Genomic DNA, 27,753 nt, shown 5'->3' on the forward strand with positions numbered 1-27,753 from the left:
CCCCTTGAAGGCAGCGCCATCACTCCCACTGATTTCAATTTAGGTGTGCAGACAGATGGGAAGGCAGAGCCAGACTAGCCTCGTCTCTCCCTCTTTGGAGCCTTGCCACGACCGACCTTCTGTTCTAACTTTGTATCTGTGGCACTTTCTCCAAGACCACAAGTGATAAGCTGTGCTGAGGATTTGCTCCATATGGACAAAACAGAGAGTTCAGGAGTTTCCTAGTACCGACCTCCTCAGCTTCCTAAGTACTGGAGAATAAAAGCATGTATCCAAATTCTTTCTTTGTAAAAATTGTCGTTGCCTTTCTTGGCTATAGAATGGAGACTTTGATGAGTCTGTGATGTTTCACTTGCCATGTAACTCCCTAGAACAGGACTAGCATCAACCTTTTGATTTCTCTTGTGTATTTATTTATTCAATCTAGGAGAATAATTGTAAATATTCTTAAAATTGTTTTCTGTCAGCCACTTCACCTTGAAGCCAGAAAGAAAACTAAGAATTTCTGCAGGAAAATAAACTCTCTAGTGTCCTGCCCAGGACAAGAAAAACAAATGTTATTGTGAGTCTTAGAAACATGTAATTGTCTGGTTGGGCTTTTGCCTAATAAAAGCTGTAGAATTTTGTGCAATTAGTCCTGCAATGCTGTTTCAGTTGAAGAGAGATTTTTGGTACCCTCTTACATCTGAGAAATGGCACAAGACTTCCCTCTCTAAGCATTTTATGGACAAGAAGGGGTAACCTATGTCCTGCCTTGAAATTACCAAATTGGCATTTTCTTCCAGCACATTCTATATTACTCATGTGCAGTACTCACCACCTAGAGTATATCTTTTTGTCCAGGTTAAATTTTTTTAAATACCTCGTTTTTGTCATGCCTCTTTCCTCTCACCTCACTCCAAAACTTGCTCATCTTCTAAGTGTGATTGGCTCAGAGTATTCCTGGTACTAATTATTTTTTAAGCTTCTTAAAATGAGAAGAGGTGCCCTTTGCAGAAACAAGAGTCTTTTTTAAAGAGTTTCTGCTGGCAGTAAGTGAAAGGTGTGACAGCAATTTCCAGTGTGATTCCTTGAGCAAGTCAGCCTTGGAAACAGAAGGATCACAGAACCAATCTGTGAGCAAGGCCCAGTTTGAGGAGATTTGGCTGACAGTCAGGTTAGCCAGTTCATAAGCCAGGAAAACAGCCAACAGCAGGGATTACTACAAAGCAAACTTAATTAGGCAACAGATAGGCAGGAAGTACGCCAGTCATGGAGCCTGCAGCCAGGGAGAGCACACAATGGAGGGGCTAAGCAGGCAAAACTGTGTTTGCAGTGGTAGGAGAGGCTGCAGTGCCAGTTAGTTGGAAGTAAAGCTGAATGCATAGGTGTCTCAGGCTACCTGTTTTCTGGGAAATATGTGCAGTATTTTTGGTGTGAGTCGTAGCTTTTCCTGGTAGGAGATGGGAGATTTTAGGAGAGAGGAGAACAGATTATACATTGTCCATCAGTGATAGGCAAGGACAATGGGGAGGTGCTGTCTCCTTGTGAATGAAGAACATGTGAACATGTGTGTTTGCTGGTGTCCAGCAAAGTGCTAGGGCTGACTTTCTGAACACTTGATGGTGAAGAAAATTAAAAACAGGAATAAAAGGGAATGATGGCACTTAAAAAAAAATTTAAACAAATAAAGCAACATCCAAATAACAGAACATAGTGGGAATAAGAGAAGAATTTATAACATGTAGGATACAGAGTGATCTGGCTGAGAATCTGGGTATAAGTGTAAATGGTATAACTTTGACTTTACGTAGTCAACAAAAATAGGAGGAATGTTCAGGTATTTGCCAGTCTCCTCCTTTAAAGCTATTGATTAGAGAAATTTTAGCTCTTGCTCTCTAATCAGTCATAAATCCATTGATAGAATAAGCATTTTTTTTGTGACTGTCCTGATTTGATGATTTGATGGGTGACATGTTAGGGTTACTCTTTGACCTTCTGTGGAATTGCCAAAATAGAAGACAAATTTGGAGGAAAGATGCAACATTAGTAAGAATAGGATACTGTGAATTGTATCAGGTATTGCATCCAGCTACTTGTTTTGGAAATAAAAACAATTTAGTAGTCTGAAAAGTAGCGTAGATGCAAATGTCCTTGTTTGTAATGAGTGATTTTTGGAAAGGTTTTTTTGTGGGTCTTTTTTTAAAAAGCAGTAGAGTGTTGCCAAAACTAATAAACAGAAAGTTAAAATAATTGCAGAATTTCTGGGTTTGATCCATAATAAAAACAGTACAAATAGTGCACAAGTTTTGAAGGACTATTAAGAAACATCTGGTTGTCAATACTTCTTTTAAATGATCAAAGAAAGCTGTCTGTATAAAATGACTCCGCGTGTGCTGAATTCTCAGTGTATGGTAAAGGAAGAATTTTTTAGTACCTGGTGTTTAGCTCTAAGGGTGGTGCAATTCTGCACTAAATTCTGTTTTTCAAGTTCTATAAAGCTGCTGTCTCTTTAGACAGATCTCTCAGATTTATGTTCTCATCCATGATATTCTGCTGGAACAGTACAGGGGAGCTTGTTCTGCTTTATACCTGAGCTGTGCTCTTCACCTGCTCTTGAAGCTGGGATATATTTTAACAGTGGCAAATCCCTCTGAACACCAAATTTCTTTTGCTTCTATCTCTATTGCCAGACTGGCACCATCTGTCTACTTGTGTGTCTCTATTTCCTATCTGATTCTACAGAGTAAAAATTTCTAAATGAAGAGGGATAAAAAAAGAGAACTGCATCAGCCAGGGTATTCTTGCCATAGCTGTTTGCTGCAACTGCTACACTTAGGGAATAGATTTTGGTGTAGAAAGAACTCCAAGCTCCTGGAGTGTGCACATGCAGAGCCTGTGCTCTGGAAGGCAAAATCACTACATACAGCAATTTCATACTTTACCTCTGTGCTAGTCAGTGTAGGTCATGGAACTAAAGGATTGTTTTGAGTGTGGACATCCTGTCCCCCAGTAGTTGCAAGATACATGAATGATCCTGTTCAGTAAAGTGGGATGTCAGTTTTTTGTGTATAGTGATTTTATTATTTATGACTGGAACTCCTAACTGCACTGCTGGTGGTTTGGATTGATCAACACTGATGCCACTCTCAAAAGTGCAGAAACTGTAGCCTGAGCTCCTGGACAGAGACTCTGGGACCTGCCCAGCACAGTGGCTCCCTCTGGTTTGGAGTGGTGCAGGAGAGCTTCACCTCAGCCCTTCCTGGGGTCTCCATGCAGGTGTACCAGCAGCCTCACTGGGAACACTGGGTGGTGGTGCTTCCCAAATGTGTTGAGAACTGCTGACCCTGGCATCTCTGATTATCTAGGAACAGCTGGAATCTAAGTCAGGATGTTTTGATATGAGAAATATAGGCGATATGTATTTTCTAGAAAAATTTTAAACAAGTTTTGTTGCTTCTTTGTGTAGCTTCATTTCCCTTGATGCTCAATGTTGTGTGTTCTGAATACCTACATGATGTTGTTGTCTCATTTCCTTTATTGTGATGACTAATGGCCGAGGATCCAGCTGAGATGGGGAAGTCCTGCAGTGCAGGGCAGTTACAAACATACAGTAGGAGAAAACTCATGCTCCAAAGTGCTTTCAACTATCTGAGAATTACATTTGTTTTATGTTTCTTCAAGTTTTAGTTAAGAAATCTGTTGCTTACTCAAGTATATTTTCAGGAAAGTGACTTCACAGAAAATATTTTGATATAAACCTCTAAAAAGTTAGCTTTCTGTACTCCTTAATAAGAGACCTCTGAAAACAGTTAATCACTTCTTCTGGAATACATCTTCTCTCCAAACTTAGAGACATTGCAAAGAGAACAGAGCAGAAGAGGTTTCTTGTCTCACTTTAATTAAGGCATATCTTCCTAAGAGGACAAAATGTTTTTGGAAGATGTCAACCTTTGGAATATCCTTAGCTATGGAAATATAACCCAGCTTGTCTCACAGCAAATTTAAACTGAAGAAGTAAAGTCTGCATGCAAAATCAGGGCAGCAGGTGGTCATTCCCTGTATAACTCCAGCTGTACTTGAGTTGTAAATCCAAAAGCATTACAAAACTAGCAATAGGACACCCAGTGATTCCTTACAGACCTGTGTTTCTGGGACCTTAAAGGAAATTTTCCTGAGATGTAATGTTTTCTCTTGAAACAATAAATGACATAAGTGTTATCTCCAGTTTTTTTCCAGAGCTGTGAAATAATTAAATTTCACTTGTTTTTCTAACATCAGGACTAAAACCTGAACTAATCTAGTTTAATCATTCCCTTTTCTTTTATCAGCTGGAATGTGCATTAACTCCTGAGAACATTTGGATGAATAGAAGTTCTGCATGCAGTGGCTGGAGTGTATACACTGGATAACAAAAAGTAGTCAGGGTTTTCTTCACAGAGTTGATGTAGATGCTGTATTCTGGATTATTCTTTCTTGCAGAATCACATGGCACATGTTCCACATTTAGATGTCTTAAGGTTTATTTCCTCAGTATCTGCTGTAAGCAGGACTTGGGCTCTGACACACTTTTATTGTGTTGTGTATCAGTATTATCACCCCCCCAGTCTGGACTGAAGAGGAAAGCTGGGTTCCATTGGTGTTATTGAGGGGTTTCCCAACATCTGTGAGAAAGACAGGATTTTAATTTTCAAACCTTTAAAGCAAATTGCTTTCAGGCTTCTAAGAATGACTGTTCAAATAAGCATTTATGTGAATTTTATGTGAAATCTGTGTTAACGGAAGCAATTTCAAGGGAAGTACCTCCTGATCTATTTTTCTTTACATTTGTTTAGAAGAGTTGTGTGAGTGCTCCGTATAGAGTTGGCAGGATGTTATAGCTGGAGGAAGTGCATTACTTTAAACTGGATCTCCTCTGCAAAACTGAGACTTTATTCTGCAAATGATACTCAGCTGGGACCATACTGAGTCAATGTCACATCTCAGAACTTCATCCTACTTCACTCAGCTCCAGTGCAGGGTTTTACCCTGGGAGGAGGTGTCAGCTCTGTGATCTGGCTGCTAGAAACACACACAAGTTCCTAAGGTTGAGTTTTTGATGAGATCAATTACTCTAGAGAGGTGAAGATTTTCTCTTCAGCACATGGACAAACAGGAATGGGCAGGAGAAAGGGAGGAACAGTGGCATTTTTCATGTTTTACAGTATCACAGTATACTTTGCCATGGAGAAAAAAAACAAGCTGTGTGTCCCTCAAGGATGTGGAAATTGAATGATCATTCCATCTTGTGCAGTAGTCTTCTTTGGAACCTCCAGATATGTGATCTTTTCCAGACCTCCTCTTCAAGCAGCACAATTCTGCCATTTTCCATACTGTCACTTGCAGTGCCTCATGAGAACTGTTTAACTGTTTAACAGGGGTTTGAGATTTTTATTGTTATTTCATAAAATGTCTTATCAACTTGTGAGCAACTTTGGTGCTGGTTGTACCCATTTTAATGATGTTTGAATTTTTAGAAACATCATTCTGTTCTTCCATCTTCCACTTTTTCCGTGAATACGTCTCTTGGCATAAGGGAAATTGAAGTGGGAGTGTGTTTCATTAAAAAAATAACATCCCTGTCAAATAAATCTGTACTTAATTAAATTTCCTCTGTTTTAACTGCAAATAGGAACAGATAACTGTGACAAACAAAAATAAAGAATCTTTAGGAATACTGACTTACCTCTGATAAGAACCATCTGGCCTATGCTTATTCTTTTTTTTAGCTTATGCTTTACTAACAAGTCAGCATTTGGTTCACATTTCTTCCTTCTACTTTGGGCTTGCCTAATAGATTAAAGATATGTGACTTGAAGACTAAAGCCCTATTTTAGGATTTTTAAATTACTTTTTTCTTATGTACTGAAAAGCATAAGGTGCAACTAGCTTTTGCCTAGTAATTACACGAGCACAAACAAATATTTGATATTTGTAATTTTTAATTTTGTAATTAAAATTGATTTGATAATTTCCCTATTTGATAATTGTTAAGAGACTAAAAAGAAAGGGATAACTGGTTTTCACATTGTTAATAGTACAGCTGTGGTTATTATCTTGATAGCCAGCTATGTTAATTGGGATTGCTTTCAGTGCTTCAGACTGTGGCCATAAAAATCTTAGATGACCTGGCACAATGACCTTGGAAAACAGTTTCATGTTCCTGTGGCTGTTTCCACTTCCATGTACTGCTGGTCCCAGCTGTTTGTCCCAGGGCTGTGTGGATGTCTGCAGAGCACAGGTCAGAGGCTGCCCAAGGCAGGAGTGTGTGACCTGCACATCCCTGCCCAGGTCACCCAGCTCCCTTCACTTTGCATTTCCTGTCTTTAGGAGAGGGCCAGCTGCCTCTTTTCCCACACTGCTTGTGCTGAGGGGCTGCAGGGGATCTTGGGTGCTGTGGTTCAGATTGGGAATGTGGAGCTGTCCTTTCCAAGCTCCATGGGAGTGAGTGTGGAGTTCTCCTTTAATGTCTACCCAAACTTTTCCAACTCCTCCAGCTGCACAGACACTGCACCTGCCTGCCAGGTGCCAGCAAAGCACAAGCTTCAACTTGGAGTCTGGTCAATATACAATGTTAATCTGTGTTATAAGTTTGCTGCTCAAAATGGCAGAGCGCATGGATGGAGTTTAGCTCAGAGAAGAGCCTGGCACCCTGTTTGAGGATAGAAATTCTCTTAGTAAAAAAGGCAACTTCAGGTCCTGATAACTCTGTAATTTCTGTTTCTGGCCACATTAGAATATTAGTTGAGTCATAGGCCCAGGCAATGAAAAATTGGCTTTTTGAATGGCAAGTGATCATGTTAAATGTAAGTTGATTCACTTCAACAAAGAGTTTAAATAATTTCTCTTATACTTCTCATTATTTTATGTGTGGAAATTTTGGTCTGAAAATAGATGTGAAGTAAACTGTGAACAGAAGAGTTATGAGGCTTTTATGTTTTCAGGGGATTTGTAGCTACTTTTCCATTCCCTCAACAGATCAGCCATAGAAATATCCCCTGTGAAGAAGCTGCCTCACTTCAGTCTTTGATTAATTAGGGAGCACTAGGGCCAGTGTGGTTTTAATATATTACTGGTTTGGTCCTATCTCATCACAAGGCCACACAAAAATGGTCTGATTTTACTGCAGAGGAATAGAATTGATACAAGAGATGGGAGAGGAAATGTATTGCCACTCACTTTTTGAGGTCCTTTTCTGAAGGAGAGTAACACAGAAATTAAAGATTAAATAGTACATTTTTAATATCTCAAAATTTTTGGCTGCTCTTGGTCCCATCTGAATTGTCTTCAGCAAATATTTGTGATTCCAGGCTGAGATTTTTCTGTGGGGATATATGAAGCAGAACAGCATCTTCTGTTGGTGTCTGCCGTTGATTTTTAAGTGGGTGATGTTCCTCTTTGCCAGTAGAAAGGAGAATGATGCACAGGGAACCTCTCAAGGTACTTCAGGAAAAGGCATCACCAGGTGAGAGGAGCTTGTGAGGTTGGACCTTTTCCACAGCTCTTTGCAGAGTAAACCCTTCCTCTGTTCCTATACATTACATTATTGGTGAAATGCATCAGGAAATGTTTATAGCCAAGGGAAGTTTGTACTAACACTGTGTCATGCAGCTAATCTGTTTGCATTCTAAAGAGAGAACACTAAGTTAGCTGCATTTTGCTCCAGACTCAAGTGTCTTATTAAATATTTATACATGGATTAGACTGTTTACTTTCCATCTCATACTATAGTTGTATTGGGAAGATCCAGAACACCTGGGATTTAGTGAAGTCTTAAGGAAAGTTTGCTTCAACTTTCCAAATTAAAAATTAGGAACTCACTGAATTACTGAGTATATGCAGGAGAGTTTTAAATCAAGAAATATCTGTTCTAGAAACATATTTCTAAAACTGTGTATAACCAAATCTTTGTGAATACCAGATCTTGATTTCACTCTATTCTGCTGCATTTCTACACTTCTCAGAGCAGTGTCAGAAATACCAAAGAAATACCAGTTTCTCCTGGTTTAGCTTTGCTGGAGGTCTGTTCTTTGCATTAGTGAAAACCAGTTGCTAGGATTAAGAAGTCACTTGGCCAACTTTGGTGATGCTACTTTAGCTTTGTGCAAAAAAAAGGTAAATGAATGGGATCCTGGATCACAGTATTTCCAGTATGCTGGCTATGTAAAATATTCTTTATATAAGAGTATATCTACTCTTAGTTTCCATATTAAGGTGTAACTACATGAGTGTAATTGATATCCAGAGGTAGAGATGAAGTGAGAACAGTTTGTCTAGGCAGAAAGCAGAAAGAATAGCCCAAACTTATTTTGCAGAGGATAATCCAGGCTCTTGGTGTGGAAACACTGATTCCCTGTGTATTTAACAGTTGTATCTCCTGGAAGAAACATAAAAAACTTTAATGTTCTTTAAACTACAGAAGTGCGAGTGAAAAGCTTCACTTGTAGAATGAAAGCTACAGCTAAACAAAGTTGAAAGCTGGTTATTTCTGTGTAAGTCATCCTAGGCTGTGCATTTTATTAGAGAAACTGGGGAGCACTACTTTTAAGCCATGGTTTTTGGTGTTCTATCTCATCTTGCCCAACACTGGAAATGTTGGTGCTGTCCAACCATTTCACAAATCAGCAAGAACTTTTCTGATCAGCACTCACCTCCAGCAAGTATCTGCTCACTTCACTATGAGATGTGAACATAGAAGACCTTTAACTCTTTCTCTATTGGCCTGGGGTCTTGGGCAGCTTGGAATGTAAATGGCTTCTGAACAAATTTACACATTTGTAGGTCTAGTGCCCTTTGCCTGCTCCTAAATGTCACTGCATATCAAAAACTCCCTCCTAAACACAGCTAGCTAGTCAAGTTACACACTTTGGAGAGCTTCCAAAAACCATAGCAAGTACTGCTTGTCAGAACTGGTAGATTTTGCTAATTTTTGCTAAATATATAGGATTTGGTCTCATTTCAGCTTTACAGGAACTAATATTTTAACCACTGTCTTACAAGAGTGAAGGAACCTTATTCTGGCAAGATGAAGTAGTAATGAAATGTGGCTATGACTAATAATGCACTTTACTTTCTTTCTGCTGATTCTGAGCTAATGCTTCCTATGTTTAAATTATTTCCCAAATATTTTGCGCAAGTTTTGGAAATAAATAAAACCTAAATTTCTAGGTATGTACTCTTATAATCTACTTTGCCCCTGAGTTTGTTTGGATAGGATTTAATAGTTGTATGTACTGTGTAAAATTTGTGTTCCAGACTAAACAAAAAATATATTTACAAATTGTCTGCTTAGTTTGATTTTTAATGTTCTTTCCACAGAAGGTACTGTTTGAGATATTATTTTGTTGATATATCAATGAAAAAATATTGAAATATTTTCACATAACTTTTGTGGAAACCTAACAAGTAAAATTAATTGTGGAAGAGATTTTGTTTCAATCAATTACTTTTTCTTTATTTATTACTTGATTACTTTTTCCTTGCATTGAACTTACATGCTACTAGAAGTACTACACAAATTTATTTCACCCTCTTTGTAGAAGGATCAATTTATTCCTGTAAATTAGAAATATTTCTCTCCTGTAACAGCTCTGGTAATGTGGGAGATAAAAAGCTATTTCCAGTAGAATTCGAAGGCACCATTTGTGCAAAGACTCTGGTTGCTTTGGTCTGGTGATTGTTTTCAATATTTACAGTACAGCAGGGCCTGGGGCCTCAGTTACACATCAGGATCAGTTGTACTTTGTATAAACAATAAAAAAGCCTTGCACCAAATAACTTTTCTTCTAAGCATTAAATGTCCTGATTTTTTAAGGAAAACACACAGCTGGGACCAAACCATGGAATGATCCCAAACCAGCTGGACATAAGGGCAGATCTGGATTTCCTTCCATCTGTGTTCAACTGTGGAGCATTTGGATTTAGTGCTCACAGGAGACATAATAGATTAATAGATTAATAGACATCTAAAGATTCATTTCATGGCTCCTCAATTTAATTAAAATAAAACATTCCCAATATACACCCAGGCAAATCTGAAGGATAAGACACTCAATGAAGAAGAGCCTGAGAATATTTTGGTAGTATCTGATTCAAGCAAGCAGAGGAGTTGAGGAGGGCTGGGGGTGGAGTGGGGCAGCAGCCAGCTGGCCATACCTGACTGGGTGAGGGTGTGCTCAGGTCATGCAGCCTCTCAGCAGAGTTAAGGAGCCATAAAAGCACCACATGACTCTGTGGAATATCCTGTTTCTAATCATCACAGTGTGGATCAAGTTTTAGCATTCTTTTATTTAATTTAGAGAAAGATAGGTCACTAATTTTACCCTTATTGGATGGCTGAATGTATGTACACCACATAATTTAGATTGACTTACAGTCAGGGGTACAAAGTATCTTCAAGATAGTGTTGTCTTTCTGAGTGCTGGCCTGCTAAATACCAGGGGGGATCTGATCTGTCCTGCTTTCATGGAAGGTTGCTAGATTTGGAGATACAAAAAAAAACTCTTTGAAGCTGCTGGAAAAGGATGTGCACTTCAGTATTTGGAAAAGAATGTGTACTTCACATATTGCCATAGTGGAGAGTAAAATGAAATAGTTGGTACTGATAGTCAATTATTTGTTTGATGAATACAGTATGAACTCTTAGCACTAGAAAGATGTAGTGATAGAAAAAAATCTATTTGCTGTTTCAGCCAAGCAAAGATGGGCTGTGCTGGCAGGAGCAGTGGCAGTGGAGGAGTGGTGCCTGTCCCTGGCACAGGGCTGTGCTTCACTGCAGCCGTCCTCATGTGTCTGCAGGGATGTCACTGAGAAGATACCACAGTCTTCATGTGATCTAAAACTCTGTAGAAGTGAATGTGTGTTCATTGAACCACCTCACTGTTCTGCTGTTCTTGCTGGCTAAAAGGCTGTTACAAATGCCTGTGGGGATTATCAAGAGCTTAGCCTGGTGTGAGAAGGGTGGTATGTATGTGTGGGCTCAGGGCAGTCTGTTGCATGCTAGGCAGCATGGTTTGAAGCTTTAAAAAACATCCTATGGAAAAGCATTGCTGCAGCTAGCTGTGGTTTAACTGAAGTTGGAGTGAGTGCAGGAACAAGGGAAGTACAAAGCCAGTTTACAGCAGTGATCAAGAGAGGATTCTTTTTTTCTCTATTCTTTTAAAGTATGCTTTGCTTATTTTTCTCAAATGGCAGCTGGATGGTTGGTCCTGGCTGATGGCTCCAGGGAAAGGGCTTAGAGTAGTTTGTGTAGCTCTACAGTGGCTGTTCTGGCTGCAAAAGGAGCACTGGCAGCAACTTCCAAAGAGTCCTGCTGAGTCTGTGCAGACCAGATCCACTTCCAGTGCTTGTCATCCCAGGGTTTCTGGGGGGTTGCATTTTTTTATGAGCTGTGGGAAGGCTATTTGCAGATCTGAGACAGTTTTGGTTTCTCTGAAATGACGTGTCATCATGTTGGCATGTAGTGACACTACTCTTTGATGTAATAGGACGATGTTGAACTAAAACATCACTTTATTGTTGTGTACTGGTCCCCATTTGTTATTTTTTAGCAGAGTGCTGTCTGAAACAAATCTGTAGAAGTGGCTGCGCTGTGAACTTTGTATCTTTCAAACCTTAGATAATGCCTGTCATTCACTGTGCTCCAAGTGAGTTCAAAATACATGAGAAATATGATATCAACTTTCAGAGCAATATTGTTACATCAACATAACAAAACCTGTGAGATCTCAGTATTTGCTGTTAGAAGAATATGTATGCAAAGAGGAGAAAAGCAAAAAAAATTAATATCGACTATTTCTTAAAAAGATAAAAAGGGAAATACCTTGTTTTTGTAAAATGTGGTGTCTCTCTACAGACTTTTCCTGATTTCCATCATTATACTGTCCTGGTAACTTCTGAACTACTAAACAGTCTTAACCAAAGCTTGGAGTTGCCAGTCTGTAAGCTACATTGGGGTAAAGAGTGCTTTAATCTCCTCAGTCTCTTCTAGACATCAAGATTAAGGCCTACTAAAAGATTCTGTTTTTACAAGTGAAAAGCAGTGGATAAAAGGCATTCAATATCCTTAAGGTTTTTAAATTTATACTGGTACTTCAGGTCTTTTTTCCTTGGTTTTATTTTTAATTCTTTCAGATATGTAACCTTAAAGCATTCTGAAAACAATCAGAAACAGTTGCAGCTTTGATTAGCAGCTAAATTAAAACAACTGATGAGCTACCCTACCTCTCCCTTTGTCTTGTTGGCATGTTTGCTTAACTGCAGGATGCATTCCTAGCCCTTAGGCTTTTCAGTTCTGCTGGGTGCAGTGAAGGCCATTTTCTGGCTTGCTATCCATCAGAACTGGGAACACTTTCACCTTTTATTTTGAGGAGGAAGAAGCTTCTGAGCTGATATGGAAATAGCAGGCTGGTTATTGTCAGCTCTGGTGAAAAGCTGCTGAGACCTGTGTGCAGGACAGCCCCAGTCAGGCTATCCTGTCATCAAACACAGATCGCTGATTATCACACACCAGTGTTTGTGATCTTCTGCAGTGCTGCTTCCTTCTGTCTCCCATCAAGGCCCAGTGAGCACAGACCGTGACAGGTAAAATCTTCTTCCAGACCTCAGATGCTCCCATACAAAGAGCCATGCTTAATCCCTGGCCTAGTGTGTAATTTAGTAATCTGCATGGTCATGAATTCCAGGGATATATGGGCAGGAAGCGCAGAGCAGTGTGGGTAGCAGAGCAGGCCTACAGAGTCATTTAAGTCTTTGTTGTATTGTGTAGTGAGGGATTTTGGGGACAATGAGACCTGTCTGTCAAAGATTAAGCAGACTGGAAGTGTGGTTTATACCAACAAATGAATGAAGCTTTTTGGAGTGTTAATACAGCCACGCAATAAATGTCCAACGACTTAAACATACAATTTATGTGATGACAAGCAACATTGGAATAGATCATTTATTCTATATACCTTAGCCAGTGGGAATTCAAGTAGGTGAAAAGTTCATTTCCATCCTTACCTCGATCAATTTGCAACACTTGTATAAGACAAGTGAAAAATCCTCTATTTTTCTCTCCCAGACTTTGGTTTGAAGTTATTTTTACTAATTGCAGTTTATTCTCTGGCACTGTCCTGTAAACCAGCTGCTGACTGACTGGCGCTTATGTTATCAGGTCCTGCAGTGAAATTTTGCCTGGACCTGCTCTGCTTGAGCCCCTAGAGATAACTGGAATCTGGCCAGATGTTATGTTAGTAGATATGCAGACCTCTGCTAGTCTCCACTCCTGCTTTGACCTGTGTATTTCCAAGCAATGTATGGATGAGAATTCACAGACTCCATTTTTTCCTTTAAAGTGAATTGTTTACGTGTTTGTAAAGCTCCCCTCGGCTCTGCTGTGTCACAGATCTCTGGGAAGAGGTTTTGTTCTAAATCTGCTATCTTGAATAAGCATGAGATGGTTCCCATCTGAGTTTTAAATCTTGACTAATATTATCTATTCCAACAAATACTGTTGGTTTTAGCAGAACCCCGTGCAAGGAAAGCTGCTCAGACCTTTCTGAAGTGCCAGGAACATGCTGGGAAGGCTATGGGAGGCAAAATGTAGGGGAAACTGCTTGCAGAGAATCTATTGTTTGCTGCTGACCCTGTACTGGCCAGATCTGTGCATGGCCTACTTTCCCTGCCTGCCTTTCTAACTAGAAGCATCCTTTGGGGCTGAATGACCTTAGTGGATAATGAGAAGTTTTGCTGTGTTTCTCCCTTGTAAACAGAATGTTTAGCATGTGGAACATGGTCTAGTGACTAAGATGGATACTTTTTCTGAAAAAATGTGTGGAGGGGCTTTTTTGTCGTTGTTGTTTGTTTTGTAATTTTTTTTCTTTTCCAAAAAAGAGGCTACTTTGTTCACTAGACTATTAATGTTGTACATGATATGGTAGTTAAGTCTCAGAGGCAGTCATGCTGCATATATCACATGCCAGGCTCAGACTTGCTTTCAGAATTACATTGTACTCAGCACTAATTTGGATGTAATAGCACAAACACTGAGTATCAGACGGGAAGGGACATGGTAGGGCATCAGTAAGAACAAAGGGAAAAAGACAAGATTGTTTTTCTGGAACATTGCTTAACTTACAGCAATTTACAGATACACATTTTCTGTGTAACAGTGAAATGCCATAGAATAATTAGATTAGAAAAATAATAGGACAATCCAGTATGATAAAATTGAGCCAAAAAAGCAGTCATAAGATTGTTGTTTAGAATAGGCTGACTGGGATTTCTAGCTAAAATAGAGGAAAGGTTCAGGTTTTAGATTCAGTTATCTCAGCATTTTACACACTTTCAGGAATTTGAGACAAATAGAGACAAACTCCTAGAAGCATAAATGGATGCAGACATTTAAATCTTCTTTTAGAATAGCAATGTTACACTTGGGATCCAAATCTCTATTGTTCATCTTCTAATGATACACTTTTCATTCTGCAGAAACAGAGAACACAATAGCAATAATTGAAAAGTTTTATTGAATGATGATATTATTACCAACTGAAAAACCACAGCTATGTTTTATTCAAAATATGAAAAGAAATCTGTATGATTTTAGTTAATACTAAGTAATCTCTGCAAAAAAATTCATCTTGATATTTAATTTATTGCAAAATGCAGTAAGACGAATGTCACTGATATGAGCAGCCACATTACTGACTAGAATATCTGCAGATAGACAAAGAGTAGAAAGCAAAGATTGAGCACCTTTTATGAAGATTCAAAGACAAGCTGTTAAATATAAAGAGTGTTATATTAGTTGTTAATTTTGCAGCATTTAAACCAAGATAAGTTGTTCTGGTTTAGCTGGATTACCATGAGATGGTTGACAGCACCACAGGAAACTTCTGTAAGAAGTGTGAAAAATAAAGAATCCCTCCCTCCCTCCCTCCCTCCCACACAGAGTGCAGCTCTCATTCTCTCCAGGTGCAGCCAGGGTTCCCCTGGACAGTGCCTGTGTGGGGTGTGTGACACTCAGCAGCTCTGCCCCTCAGTGCACCAGGGAATCTCAAACCATCCTTTCTGCTAAGGAATAGCTGTACTTGGAAAACGTGGTACAGGCACTCTCTTCCTGCTAGATCTACTCTTAGCCCACATCCCTGTTCAGCCTCTGAGGAAACACTAACTTTTCATAGCCTTTGCTTGCAAAGGGGAATTAGACATTTTTAAAAAAGGGTTTGTTGTAAAGGAAAGAACTGGAGAGGAGCCCAAAGCAAATTAACAGATCTGGACACAGCAGACCCTGCAGAGGTTTGGAGTCTGCTCGGCTTCAGCATGTGGCTGAACCCTCCCTGCCTTTCTAGATACAATGTCCTTTTAATAGTCTTAACAGGCCTGACACTGGCAGGATTTCACTTGCTCAGTACACTACTTAATACAGCTAATTTTCTACTGACAACATTTTTTTGCAACAATGAATCTTCTGTCACTCCAGTCCATGGGGAAGGCAGCTTGGAAATGCCAGCCAGAGGCAGGGGGAGCAAGTTCATTGTAACTGCTCACTTAAACAGTTCTTTAGAAACACACTGAGATTTCTTTTGGTTTGTTCTTTGGGGTGCTAGGGATAAATGGAAGGGAAAATAAGACAACACTGTGTGTTCTTCTTTCCTCATGAGCCCACAGCAGATCCCTGAACATTGTAGGGGGTATCTTAAGGAGAGGCAGAAGCTGTGGGTTTGTGGGCAGCAGTCCTGATGTGGCTGCCCACGAAGTTACCGCAATTCAACATCTGTTTTCCCCAGGAGACTTGTCTAATATCTGTGATTAATGTTGTGTCTTCCTCTGTAATGAGTTAAGTAAAATCCCTTTAAATTGTTTGTGGAAAATAACTTGCTTGATCTTACCAAATGTGTGGGAGAGATGATAAATATACACATTTATGTACTTATGGCCATGAGAGCCAGGGGACAGAGGGGCTGAGACCCTCACTTGTCATTCTACCATCCCCCTGTTGGGACTGAGTGCCAAGGAGCTGCCCTTGGTCATTGCCATGCTCTCACCAGAGATGAGCTGTGTGCATCCTGGGGAGGAAAACACTTTGCATATGCTACCTTGTCTGCTTTCCTGTACAGCCACCAGGAGAATGGAAAGAAGTTCTACTAGGGAAACCCTGTGTTTTCTTCTGAAATAACGAATTCTTTTGTATTAAAATTCAGCTCAGGACTTACTCTGCTGACAAGAGATGTACACAATACTCAAATTCTCTTCCTTCAATTAAGGGCAGGAAAATGTTATGACAGCTGCTGTCCTATGTGAACAGGTCGGGGAACTGTAAAGGCTTTCTAAAACATTTTTCAGAGATTAAGCACTGAAGGCTTGAGGGAGAGAATATGAACCGAGGTTGCAAAAGACCATAAAATCTCATAAACCATTCAAACCTTTGGCTGTACTGTGCTCTTTTGTTCCTTGAAGTCAGGAATGAAAAACTGAAGTCAGTTAGACCTCACTTGCTTCAGCATTTTTGTTAAGTTTTCATAATTGAATATTTCAATATAAGCCCTATTTTTTTTGAATGTTGATGAGTGTAATGTAGTGCCAGAGCTCCATGAGGTGCAGCAGCAGTTCCTGCTTATGCTACCTCCTCCTCCATGTCTCATTTCCTCAGCTGCCTCCAATTCAGGCTTAAACATCTGCATGATTTTAGAGGAGTGCCTGTTGTCAGTCTCATGTGCTGTCTGCATGAATTGTCTTCATTGACAGTGAATGTGTATGAAGCTTGTACTGCTCTGCCAACTGAAAGCACGAAAAGGCCCTAAAGATATCAGTCAAGGTAGCAAAAAGAGCTTTTGCTGTGGCAAATAGCAAAAATTGAATCTCAGATGACCAAATATCACCTGGGGCTCACAGCCAATTGGCTTAAACAAACAGTGGGTAAGCTGGAGATTCGGGGGTGATCACCTCTGCTCTGGTGACACTGTGATGCAATTCATTGGGATCTAGTCTCTGCAAATCTTTTCTTTTGCTCAAAAAATGGTATAATTTTGACTGATCGTGAAAAAGGCAAGTAAATGTAATTCAAACACGTAATACAGCTCCTTAAAAATAAGCTTTAACTCATCATTTTCATACATTGGTTATTTGTTTAATTGAATACAATGTAAGTTATCACTCTGCTTTGTACATCCTGCTGCTTGTTCTTTAAAAAGTCCCCATAACTCAAATCTCTCTGTTGCTGCAGTGCCCATCATTGTGGTGTTTCCTGTGGCTCCCCTCCTGTCTGGAGCTCAGCACAGGAGAGCTGTGGCCTCAGTGGTGCTGCTCTCACACAGATGTTACAGCCCACAAGGGCTCTCACAGCCTTTCATGTTATCTGTGCTCTCTGGGGCCTGGAACCCTTCCACAGGAGCTTATTTCTTATCTAACTTGGACATTTCACAACATCAAAGCAAAAAAAGCAACCAAAGCTGAAGTAATGCTTTTTCACTTTTGTACATTTTTCATAGTTGCTTCAGAAAGTTGTGAAGTATAAAATGGAATAATTACTCTCAGTTCATATTGAGTCACTCCTGGCATTGTCCATGGTGGGGAAAAAGATGACAGTATGTGGTCTCTTTGTGTGTTTTAAATAGAAATAGCAAATATGTGGAATTGATTGGATCAGGATGTTTCATGAAAGCTTTTAACTGGAAATCAAGCATTCTAAGGAACAGGCTTTTCATAGATTTAATATCCAATGAAAAAATACAGATATTCTTAAAAATTGTCTTGAGTTCATCTGTAGTTCTGTATTTATAATGTGGTAAGCCATCCTTTGCAACTTTGTTACTGAAGTATGGGACTCATCAAATGATTTGTGGAATCAAATTCCAATAATTTTTTTAAGCAGTTAAAAAATAGGGTGTAAACCCATATATATAAATATACACACATACATACATATACACACATATTTTTTGTCACCCAGATTTTCTACTTGCAGTCATGTCTAGTCAGGCTTAGTGGAAATAAGAGAAATATTTTTGAAAATGGATTTTATCATATGAATTAAAATTTGAAATTGTTATAAGAACCCAGCCTGCAGTTGCCCATTACTACATTACCAATTTTACTACATTAAAAATTGGTCCTGACATGACCAGAGCAGCCTTGACAGCCAGCAGTATGAGCATGCCAAAGGCTGCTTTGCATAAACAGAAGACTTCTGAAAGGCATTGTGATACTAAAGAATTTCATATGGTACATGAAAAAATTGTCTCTTGTGTTAAAATTAAATGAAAAAAAAAATTCACCCTAATATCCTTCCTTAAACAGAGAAAAAACAGAAAACAATGGCATTTTTGGGAGGATGCTGAATAAAGCAGGATTGTTGCACAGGATTGATTTCCTGGTCCATTATTTCTGTGTGCACATACAGTTTTTTGTATTCTTCTCGTGCTGTGTAGGTAAAAAGCTGTGTAGAGGATTAATTAATCATATGACAGAAATAAAGGAGCCATTTTTGACTTAGGACTTGCCCTAAGTTTTTAGAGGAAAAACTGGAGAATAATTTTCTTTAAAAGTACAAAGCATTTTTCAGTAGAGAGAATAATTACTTACTCTGGAATGTGAGCAGGGCACTGGATACCTGACCTGTAATTTAGGAAAATGGTGAAGGGGTTTTCATCAGTAATTATTATTATTACAGTAGAACTGTGGGGCCCCAGCTGAGAGCAGGACTCTGTTGTGCTACTCCCTGTCTGTCTAGCAAGAGGGAACCACTGCTGTGGGAATCTTGCTGTGGAGGCAGAGCAGACCAGAGAGGAGAAGGGAGGAAGTGGAGGTGGGAAGCTGAAGGGTGGCCCAGGGCTGTGCTGCTCCCAGTGGACACGGCTGCCTTGCACTGGTAAGTCACTGGCAGAGCCCTCATCTGAGTTCAGGGCGATCCCTGGGTCAGCTTTTGTAACATGGTGGCTCTCATCAGAGAGAATGTCCCTGGTTTAAGTGGGAAATGCAATCTGTGTGTGTGAATGAGCATCTTGAGGGACCAGTCCCTTGGACAGGCTGTGCTGTCCAACAGGAATTGGGAACACAGATCTTCCTTAAAAGTTTCAGCCTTAGAGTATGCAGTGTATGAGAACATGCATTTTTAGGGCCAGAATGTAATGAGTTAATGGTTGGCTGTTTGGTTCACCTTTATGTCATCAAACAAGCATAAGATGCTTCAAACAGCAAAGCATTTGCTCATGAAGTAAATGTTTCACTAACAATATTTTGTGTCAATAAAACATGTTTTATGGGGCAAATAATGGTGAAGGAATAGAGAACGTGAATAAGAACCTTTTAAAAATTTTGGTCACTGAATTCTCTTAGAGAAGGAACCACATGTTAGTTTCAGAGGACGTGAGCATATTTAAATTCAGTTGCTCTTTTCATACATGGGACCTTAATTTTGCTTAGAAAATGAATAGTGCTTTGCTGCTTGAAATAGGGCAGTCTGCAAATTTACTAATCAGTAGTATTTTCTGCTCAGTTACCAGAGCTGCTAGATTTATCCTAGTGGGTTCCAGTGTTTGTTATGGTGATGAATCACTGAGTTGGCATTTGACAGTGACTTAGGCCAGTTGAATTGTTCCCCAAGTAAGTATGTACTTGTTGTTTTTGTCCCAGAAATAAGGGGCCTATCCAGTGGTTCCATACCACTTCCATGTGTGTTCCTTTACACAGTGACAAATCAAATAGATTCATGCTTTATTCTCCAAGCTCACAGAGGCAATGGGAAATAAAAGAATGTTTGGAATTTGCAGTACTATGTGTAGCAGCTCTGGTTCAGTGGGCGAAAATTTACGTGGGGTTTTAGAGTTGGAAAAGGGGTAGGGACAATAGAGAAACTGTGATGGGTTGGGCAGCAGCAGAGGCCCCATCATTACCCATTGTTCAAGCCTTTCCTCATGACACCCCGGGACACAGGTGAATTTAAAAGGCTATAAGGAAGAAGGAACATGTTGCAGAACCTTTTCCATCTTGAAAGACACTGCCATCAAATTACACTTTCAGGCTGTTTGGTTTTACTGCCTTCTGCAATGTGGTGACTCAGAAGCAATGGGAGGTTCCCTTTCCAGGCATTTTTTGCCTTTGCTTACCACACATTGAGAATGAAAAGCTGAATGTCTGAGCCAGCTGTGTATTTGTAACGGTTTGCAATGGATATGTGCAGAACAGAGCTGCACATGATTCATGCTGATCTTATGACAACAAACTTGGTCAGAATCCAAAATTATCTGTGCAAATGCCCAGGTATATAAAAAAATGATGCTATTTTTACCAGCATCATATTCATTACAGACAGGCATCTCATTTAGAGTGCTGCTACATTGTAAAAGCCTGGTGCACAAATATGTTTGAGAATGCAGGTCATAAATTTCAAATATGAAATTCTAGTGGGCATTTGAGAGAACATTCACAAGTAATTTCATTGGCTTTGTTATTGCTTGGTGTTATTAGCGTTCTATAATTTTCCACTCTTTAAAAACAATTATCATACATCTGGGAAACCAAAACACTTGCATTAATTGCTAATGGCTTTTCTGCAGGCTACTATGTAATATATGTTGAACATTAAAGATTAAAAATAGGGACCTCTGTTGATTCGTTGTAGTTTTTGTTTGATGTAATCCCCATTTTATATTTCAGCTTGTCCTCACTGCTAGGAGTTGTTTTATCCTTTTTTTTCCTTTGGATAAGTAAGAGCAACCCTGGTGCTAAAGCACAGTAAAGACTAGGTAAGCACATTGAGGTCAGACAGAAGTTCCACCTGGCACTGAGCTCTCTAAGTTTTCCTTGTGGTAAAACCTGAGTCTTCATTGTGCTGTTATCCCTGAATTGCTCCTGCATGCCACTGTGCCTGCTCTTTATAATGCTCTAATCTTGGAACAGTTCATGGGAGTGCTGCTGAGTGACGAAAAATACTGCTTTTTTAGCAGTGAAGGCAAGTCCTTTGTTTCAGCATAGAAAACATGATTTCCATCCACACGGACTTCAAAAGAAACAGTGGGAATTCTTGAGACCCTGATTATCATGGCATAATCACATTATCAGAGAGATTAGAAGCACTTTACTGTGTCCTTATGCTTTAGTGACACTCCAAGGCACTGGACAAAATCTTCAAGTGCTGTTAAAATCTTTCTTGTAGGGCACTAAATGGAGAGAGCCCTGAATGGGGCTGTGGGCCCTGAAATCACAGGGAACATACTTAATTCTTCTGTCAGAGAGCTGCTCATCCAAACACAAGCAGAAGGTGTAGTTGCTTGTCTTTACTCTCCAGTCTAGGTATATTTCTCAGAGCCACCTGCAGCAGAGCAAAACAAAAGCCTCCTAAAATGTTAATTCCCATCAGTTCCAGTCATTGTGAAACACTGTCATTAACCAGGCAATCAAGCTAATGGAACACAGAAGTATTAGCAATTCAAACAAATGAGGAATTCACAGTGTGTTTTCTCTGCAAACTTGGTGGGCTCTTGGATGCCATTTCTTTTGTGAGAGCTAAGTAAGATTGTGAGTGTAACTGTGTCCATTTTCAGGTTATGCCTCAGCACTGCTATGATGCCTTGAGGTAAACAGTCCACAATCCAAGCTTTGTAATTGAATTGTTGCCTAAAAGCCTTTGAATGCTTGTGGTTATGGGAAATTCAGTCTCAGCTTTAACTTTTTTCAGTGAGAGCAAAGCATGTGATTTTTAACGTTTCTTGTTGTGTATGGTTGCCAAGGACAGCTGAAGATTTGGGGATTCATGTTTTGATTATATAGTTCCCAATAGAAAGGATTCCATTGATAATTAGCCCAGAGTGAAGAAAGCTAAAAATAATCAACATAAAAGCCTTTTCAGATGTGAGTCTGTGCCTCTGGAAGCGCACAGTATGGACAGTGTCTAGACAGAAAAGCTACGAAATATCAAACATGCACTTGACCTCTGTTAAAAAGCCAGGATGAAACAATCACAACAGTAAGGGTGATATGGGAGAATTGTTGCAGGTAAAAGAAAACCACAACAACAGTGAAGAAAGACACATGGAATATGGGAAAAAATATTTTAGCCTAAACAGGTACTAAAATTGATCCTGGAGAAAGAATTTTTTAAATCTTGTACACTTTGTTTCACTTTGCTTGATTTTAAACATGTAACAATGCGTTTTTAAATTAACAGTAAAAGTCTTGTACCTGCCAAGCCATGAGTCAGGGCTTTGTATGTCTCCAGCTGAGACTACTAAAACACTTGCAGCAGGGAGCTGCATTCTTTCTGCTGTTTTACGGAGTTAGGGAACAGAGAAACACACTTCCATGGACATGAGAATTAAAGGGAGGGGGGATTATATGGTGGAATTATTAAGGTGTGGGGATTTTTTAACTTCCTCCTTTATTTTATTTTATGTAAGTCATGATTCTTTACGCGGGCAACTTTGTGTGATCCACTGATCGTCTTGCCGGTGGAAAGCATTGTGATAAACCGCATTTTCTGCTGATAGTGTGGGAGCTTGGCGTGGTGTCTGTCTGGGCACGGCCCCGCAGGGCGCTGTGGGCGCAGAAACGCCGGGCTGGGCCGGACAGTGTGGGCGCGGTAACGCCGGCTCCGACCGGGTGCTCCGAGCGCGGTAACGCCGGGCCGGACCGGGCCGGGCGCTGTGGGCGCGGTAACGCCGGCTCCGACCGGGTGCTTCCGAGCGCGGTAACGCCGGGCCGGGCGCTGAGGGCGCGGTAACGCCGGCTCCGACGGGATGCTCCGAGCGCGGTAACGCCGGGCCGGGCCGGGCGCTGAGGGCGCGGTAACGCCGGCTCCGACGGGATGCTCCGAGCGCGGTAACGCCGGGCCGGGCCGGGCGCTGAGGGCGCGGTAACGCCGGCTCCGACGGGATGCTCCGAGCGCGGTAACGCCGGGCCGGGCCGGGCCCTCCCCGGCACCTCCGAGCCGGGCAGCGCCAACCCGCGGGGGCCGCGCCCTCTGCCGGCAGCGCCCGGCACTGCACCCGCGGAGCGCTCCGCTCCCTCCTGCGCTCGGGCTCCTCCGGGCAAGGGGATTCCTGACAGCGACCCCGCGCCCTGAGCGCTGCGGCGAGTCGGGGAAGGGCAGCAAAGCCCTTCCTTCCCACCACACCTGTGCTCCAGATCCAGCTGAAGCGTCTGCAGCACAGGTGTGAGGGGAAGCGCCTGGTGGAGCTGGGCTTGTTTAGCTTGGAGCAAAGGAGGGTCAGTAGGGACCCTGTGGCTTTCTGAAAGGAGGCTGTGGTGAGGTGGGCATCGGCCTCTTCTGGGCAACCATAGATCGAGCAAGGGGAAATGGCCCTCAAGTGCCAGGCGAGACTCAGGCTGGATGATGGGAAAAAATTCTTCACTGCAAAGAGTGGTTAAGAAGTGGAACGTAGCGGAGTCACCGTGCCTGGAATTGTTAAGGAAATGAACAAATGTGGCACTTGGCAATATGGTTTAGTGTGTATGGTGGTATTCAGTCAAAGGCTGGACTTGCTCTTGGAGGTTCTTCCCACCTTAATGATTCAGCACATCATCACCAGACAGTTTAGGGACGTGGTTTAGGGTTTTTCTCTACTCTGTGTTGGTGAGGCCCCATCTCGAGTCCTGTGTGCAGTTTTGGGCAGTCTTTGTCTGAAAATGGACAGGGAAAACTTTAGGATGTCATAACTACCACGAGAGGTATCAAATTGCATTAAAAGTGGAGTTGGAAAGAGTAATTACAAATGAGTTTGTGGACATGATGCATTGACTTGTTTTTAATGTATATTAGGGTCGACCAGGACCAATTGGGCTTCAAGGACCAATAGGAGCACCTGGATTTACTGGCCCAGAAGGTTTGCCTGGAGCCAAAGGTGAGAGAGGAGCAGTGGGCCCTCCTGGACCAGCTGGACAGAAAGGTGACAAGGTAGGCTCAGCAGTGACTTTCCTGTCCCTGCAATAGTTCTATGGCCTTGTGTATGTTTTTGAGTGAATAAAGATAATCTTGGGCTATATGTCCAGGGATAAAAACTACAATGGCATTTCAACAGTATCTTTAGAGAATTGTCTGCATTTATTTTTGAATGAGAATACACATGCTAAAGCTACTCAACAGTGTAGCCATCCTGGTAGGTGAGCTACAGCCAAATGAGTATTGCTGTTGCAAGTAGTCTGTCACTTCACATGCCCGGGGTAGATGGTTGTTAGTCACACTCTGTTCAGGGAGACATGGAGACGGTTTCTGTGTAGAAGATCCTGAGCTGGCATCTAGAAAAGCAAAAAGAATGGGTACTAAACAAAATTTGCAATTCAGTTTTGCAGGTGCAAAGTTATTTCTAACTTTGTATTCTAAAAAGAATACAATAAGCTACATCATAATAAATATAGTAGCCCATAAGGTATAGGTGTCAATGAATGCAGTGTGCAAGATTGGAAACAATTTCTTTGCACTGAAAAAAATCCATTTAGTCCAGAACTGTTTCTATCCCCTGAAATGATACATATGCAATACCAGCATGCCATAAGATTCTCTCTCTTCATCCCTTGAGGGAGAAATATATTTTACCTTTCCAAAGCAGGAACATTTTAGGGAATTCTGCTTGCACAGTCTGTTTTGCTACTATTCAGAGCAGAGCAACAAGTTGTGGCAATTACTTGCGTCTTGGGCAGTCTGTAGTTAATGCAGTGGTCTGCTTATCTCTGAGGGTCCTATCCAACTGTAGATAGAAAATAATGTAAATTTTGTTGAAAGTCTTGGAAAGACAAGGGTTAAATTTATAGCAGATTGTTTATTTTCCTGGCATCTTGTTTTCTCCAGATGTGCAGTAGGAGATTATATTTTTATTTTTAATTGCCTGATTAAAACGTTCCTGAAGCACTCATGAGGTATCCAGTCAAGCTCAGATGCTCAGTTCCTGTCTTCACTGACCCCTGTGGTCAGAGGGAATCTGCATGAGATAGTTTGCTCCTTTTGGTTTTGAAAGCAGAAGTCCAAGACTGAGAGTGTTGGAGTGAAAAATATCTCAGAGGTGACTGAAATCTACAGATCAATGAAGTGAAATATAATGTGTACTCTTTTTCATCAGGGTCCAATGGGAGTTCCAGGATTCCAGGGCATCAACGGGATCCCAGTAAGTTTGCATATGTAAATAGAAATCACCAGAATGGTAATCACAACCAAAAGCACCTGAACATGATTAGATTGTCCTAGCACAAGCATAGTGTACCTTGCAATTGCTTGCCTCTATCTGGGTGTTTGTTAATCCACCTGGTGATTCTGTGCTGGTTTGTAAGACAATAGGAAGCTGATACATATCAGAAAGTGACCCTGAGTTACATGGGGATCATTTGCATGATTAATTAGCTTTTCTTTCAGCACCACTGCCTAAAAACCCCTGTATCATAAAATCATAGACTTTCAGAGTTGAAAGGCACCTCAGGGAGTCAAACAGGCATGGTCAGCTGTGCTTCAGGCCATTTTTAGCATGTGTTTCCTAACCAGTTCTTAAAACCTTGTGATGATGAAGACTGCATTCTCTATTAGAAAAGCTTTGCTAACTTCAGTCTTTCTTTTTGCAGTTTAAAGCTCTTAGTTCTCATGTTACTGGTCAGGGATACAAAGAAAAGTTTGTTCACTTTTGCTTTGTAGTAGCCTTCTTGTATGTGATAGCTGTTACCAGGTCTCCCTCAATCATCTTTTGCTATGACATGAATGAAAACAGTGATGAGAGCTGAGGCCCTCCAGATTACCCTTAATTCTCTTCTAGGTTCTAGTCCTGGTTTAGATCAGGTGACAGGTAGGTAACCACTTTCCCTGACCATCAGGAGCATTTTGTTTCCTTCATTCTGTAGAACTTTGCATTATAGAGACAGTTTATAAAAAATAATGTGGCTAGAGTGTTTTTGCCAGCTTTCTTTTGCTTGGTCTCTCCAGCGATTTTTGCAGAGGTATCTTGCTGTATCTCAGGGGAACTTTAACTGGATCAGCTTTAGAAGTTGCCCCAAACTTCCTTACTCTTTCTACTCTTTTTGGTTCTACTGCTTTCTCCTTCTGATATTAGAATGATTTTTATTTTCTTGATGGCATTTTTCCATCCTGTGTGTCATTGTGCCTTCAGACTATGCTCATACCCTTTCTCATCTTTCCTGCTTTCTCAGATGGCCAGGAGTTCCAACAATTGAGCTGTGTTTTCTTACTTCATATCAAAAACAGAATAGTTGTGATAGATTGGCTGAAAATGCACAGTTGGCCTTGTAAATGAACTTGTTTGATTCCAGTTCCTTCCTGGCCCTTGTCCTTTAGTCCCCCTCTGCTCATCCTTGCCTGTTTTCTCTCCTGCTCTACTCCCTTGCTGCTATTTTTTTTTTTCTTTTACCACCAGCCAACTGTCTAGGTCTGAAGAGAACAAGCTGTTCCCATAATACTTAATTTAATTGAACACACTGTGGGAACATGCTGTTCTCAGGGTGTTTTTTCAGATGAGGCTCTGGAGAAAGGGGATTCCCAGCAGTGAGGGGAGGCAGAGACAGAGCAGCAGCCATTGCCAGGTAGTTGGCAGGGACAGGCGTTCCAAGGAGAGAGCAGGGAGGCAGATGAGAGGATTCAAAGCCTCCAGCATATGCAGATCTACTCTGCTTTGCAACATTCTGCAGGTGGCTTAATGGGAAAGAGGCAGATTTTGCTGGTCAGGAGTAGCAGAGTGCTCAGCACTGTGGCTCTTCTGTGCCACAACTGCAGGGCAGAAAAAGGGGAAAGGGAAACTTATTCATACTGCTTACATTATAACCACTAAGATAAATGCTTCCATTGTAGCGTGAAAATAGCAACCACCACTGCTTGAGTAAATATTTTTACTTTTGTCATTACATTTCAGAATAGGGAGCAGCTTAGATTTTTTGTGAAGTGTATACCAGTATAGGCACTTTATATGGATGTGTGGAATGTAGAGCAAAGGAGAGAATGTGTGTGTGTGAGAAAGATGGGAGAAGTAAAAAGATTTTGCTGTCTCTGCACATCCAAATGCAAAGAGAGATTCTTTGTAGCGTGCAGGTGTGTTAGTGTGGGCAGGTGTAGTTTAGTCACGGCCATGGGCAAGGCTCTTTTTCAGAGGGGATTCCCACTGCTGACCTTAAGGGAAGGTATTCCACAGAGTTCCCTTGGGGAGTGCTGGTGGCAAGTAAATCATGTTGTTGCAGCTGGCCTGACTAATCCCTTTAACCTAGTAAATACAGCAGCTACATGTGTTTATTGCTAGACTTTCATGTCATGCTGTAGGAGAAGCCCTCAAATCCTTAGACCTACTTGGGAAGTTTATTTTTTCTTATAAGACAGGATTCAAGGACACCTCTGGCAAAGGCTGGAACTGAAGCTGGGGGATGTATATAGCTTTTCATGAACTGTCCAAGGAGTTCTAGAAGGAAATACTTTTATGATAAGTGAGCCCTTGTGTGTGCCATGAAAGCCAAAGCTGTATGAAGAGGCAGTTTTATGACCTTCCTAGAGTAAAAGCAAGCACTTGGCAATAGTTGTAGAAAGGCCACTTGCCTTAGCAACCCATGAAACTGTTTATTCAATTAGTTTTGTATTCATCCCTAATTGCATTTGTTTCTCTGTTTTAATTATTCATTGAGCTCTCCTGTTGGGATTGCCTTTCCCCTGTTTGATTTACAAAAGAGGCCCCTTGGGATCACAGTGTCAGTGTACAGCAAGAGTCAGATAAAGGAGGGCCCAGATAACCAGTTCAAATTTCCTTATCTGCCTCACACCAAATGCCTCCTTTTGTGAGT

At 40.9% G+C, this 27,753-nt stretch overlaps 1 protein-coding gene across 1 annotated transcript in view; it reads left to right on the top strand.

The window, feature by feature from the left end:
• Positions 1-27,753, top strand: part of COL4A6 (collagen type IV alpha 6 chain) — a 108,358-nt gene that overhangs the window by 43,491 nt on the left and 37,114 nt on the right. Inside the window, exons 4-5 of the mRNA XM_058814414.1 lie at positions 23,759-23,893; positions 25,053-25,097. Of these exons, the coding sequence (XP_058670397.1) occupies positions 23,759-23,893; positions 25,053-25,097 (180 nt within the window). The remainder of the gene's footprint in view (positions 1-23,758; positions 23,894-25,052; positions 25,098-27,753) is intronic.

The sequence above is a fragment of the Ammospiza caudacuta genome, chromosome 14, assembly GCF_027887145.1.
Source record: "Ammospiza caudacuta isolate bAmmCau1 chromosome 14, bAmmCau1.pri, whole genome shotgun sequence".
Lineage (NCBI taxonomy): Eukaryota > Metazoa > Chordata > Aves > Passeriformes > Passerellidae > Ammospiza > Ammospiza caudacuta.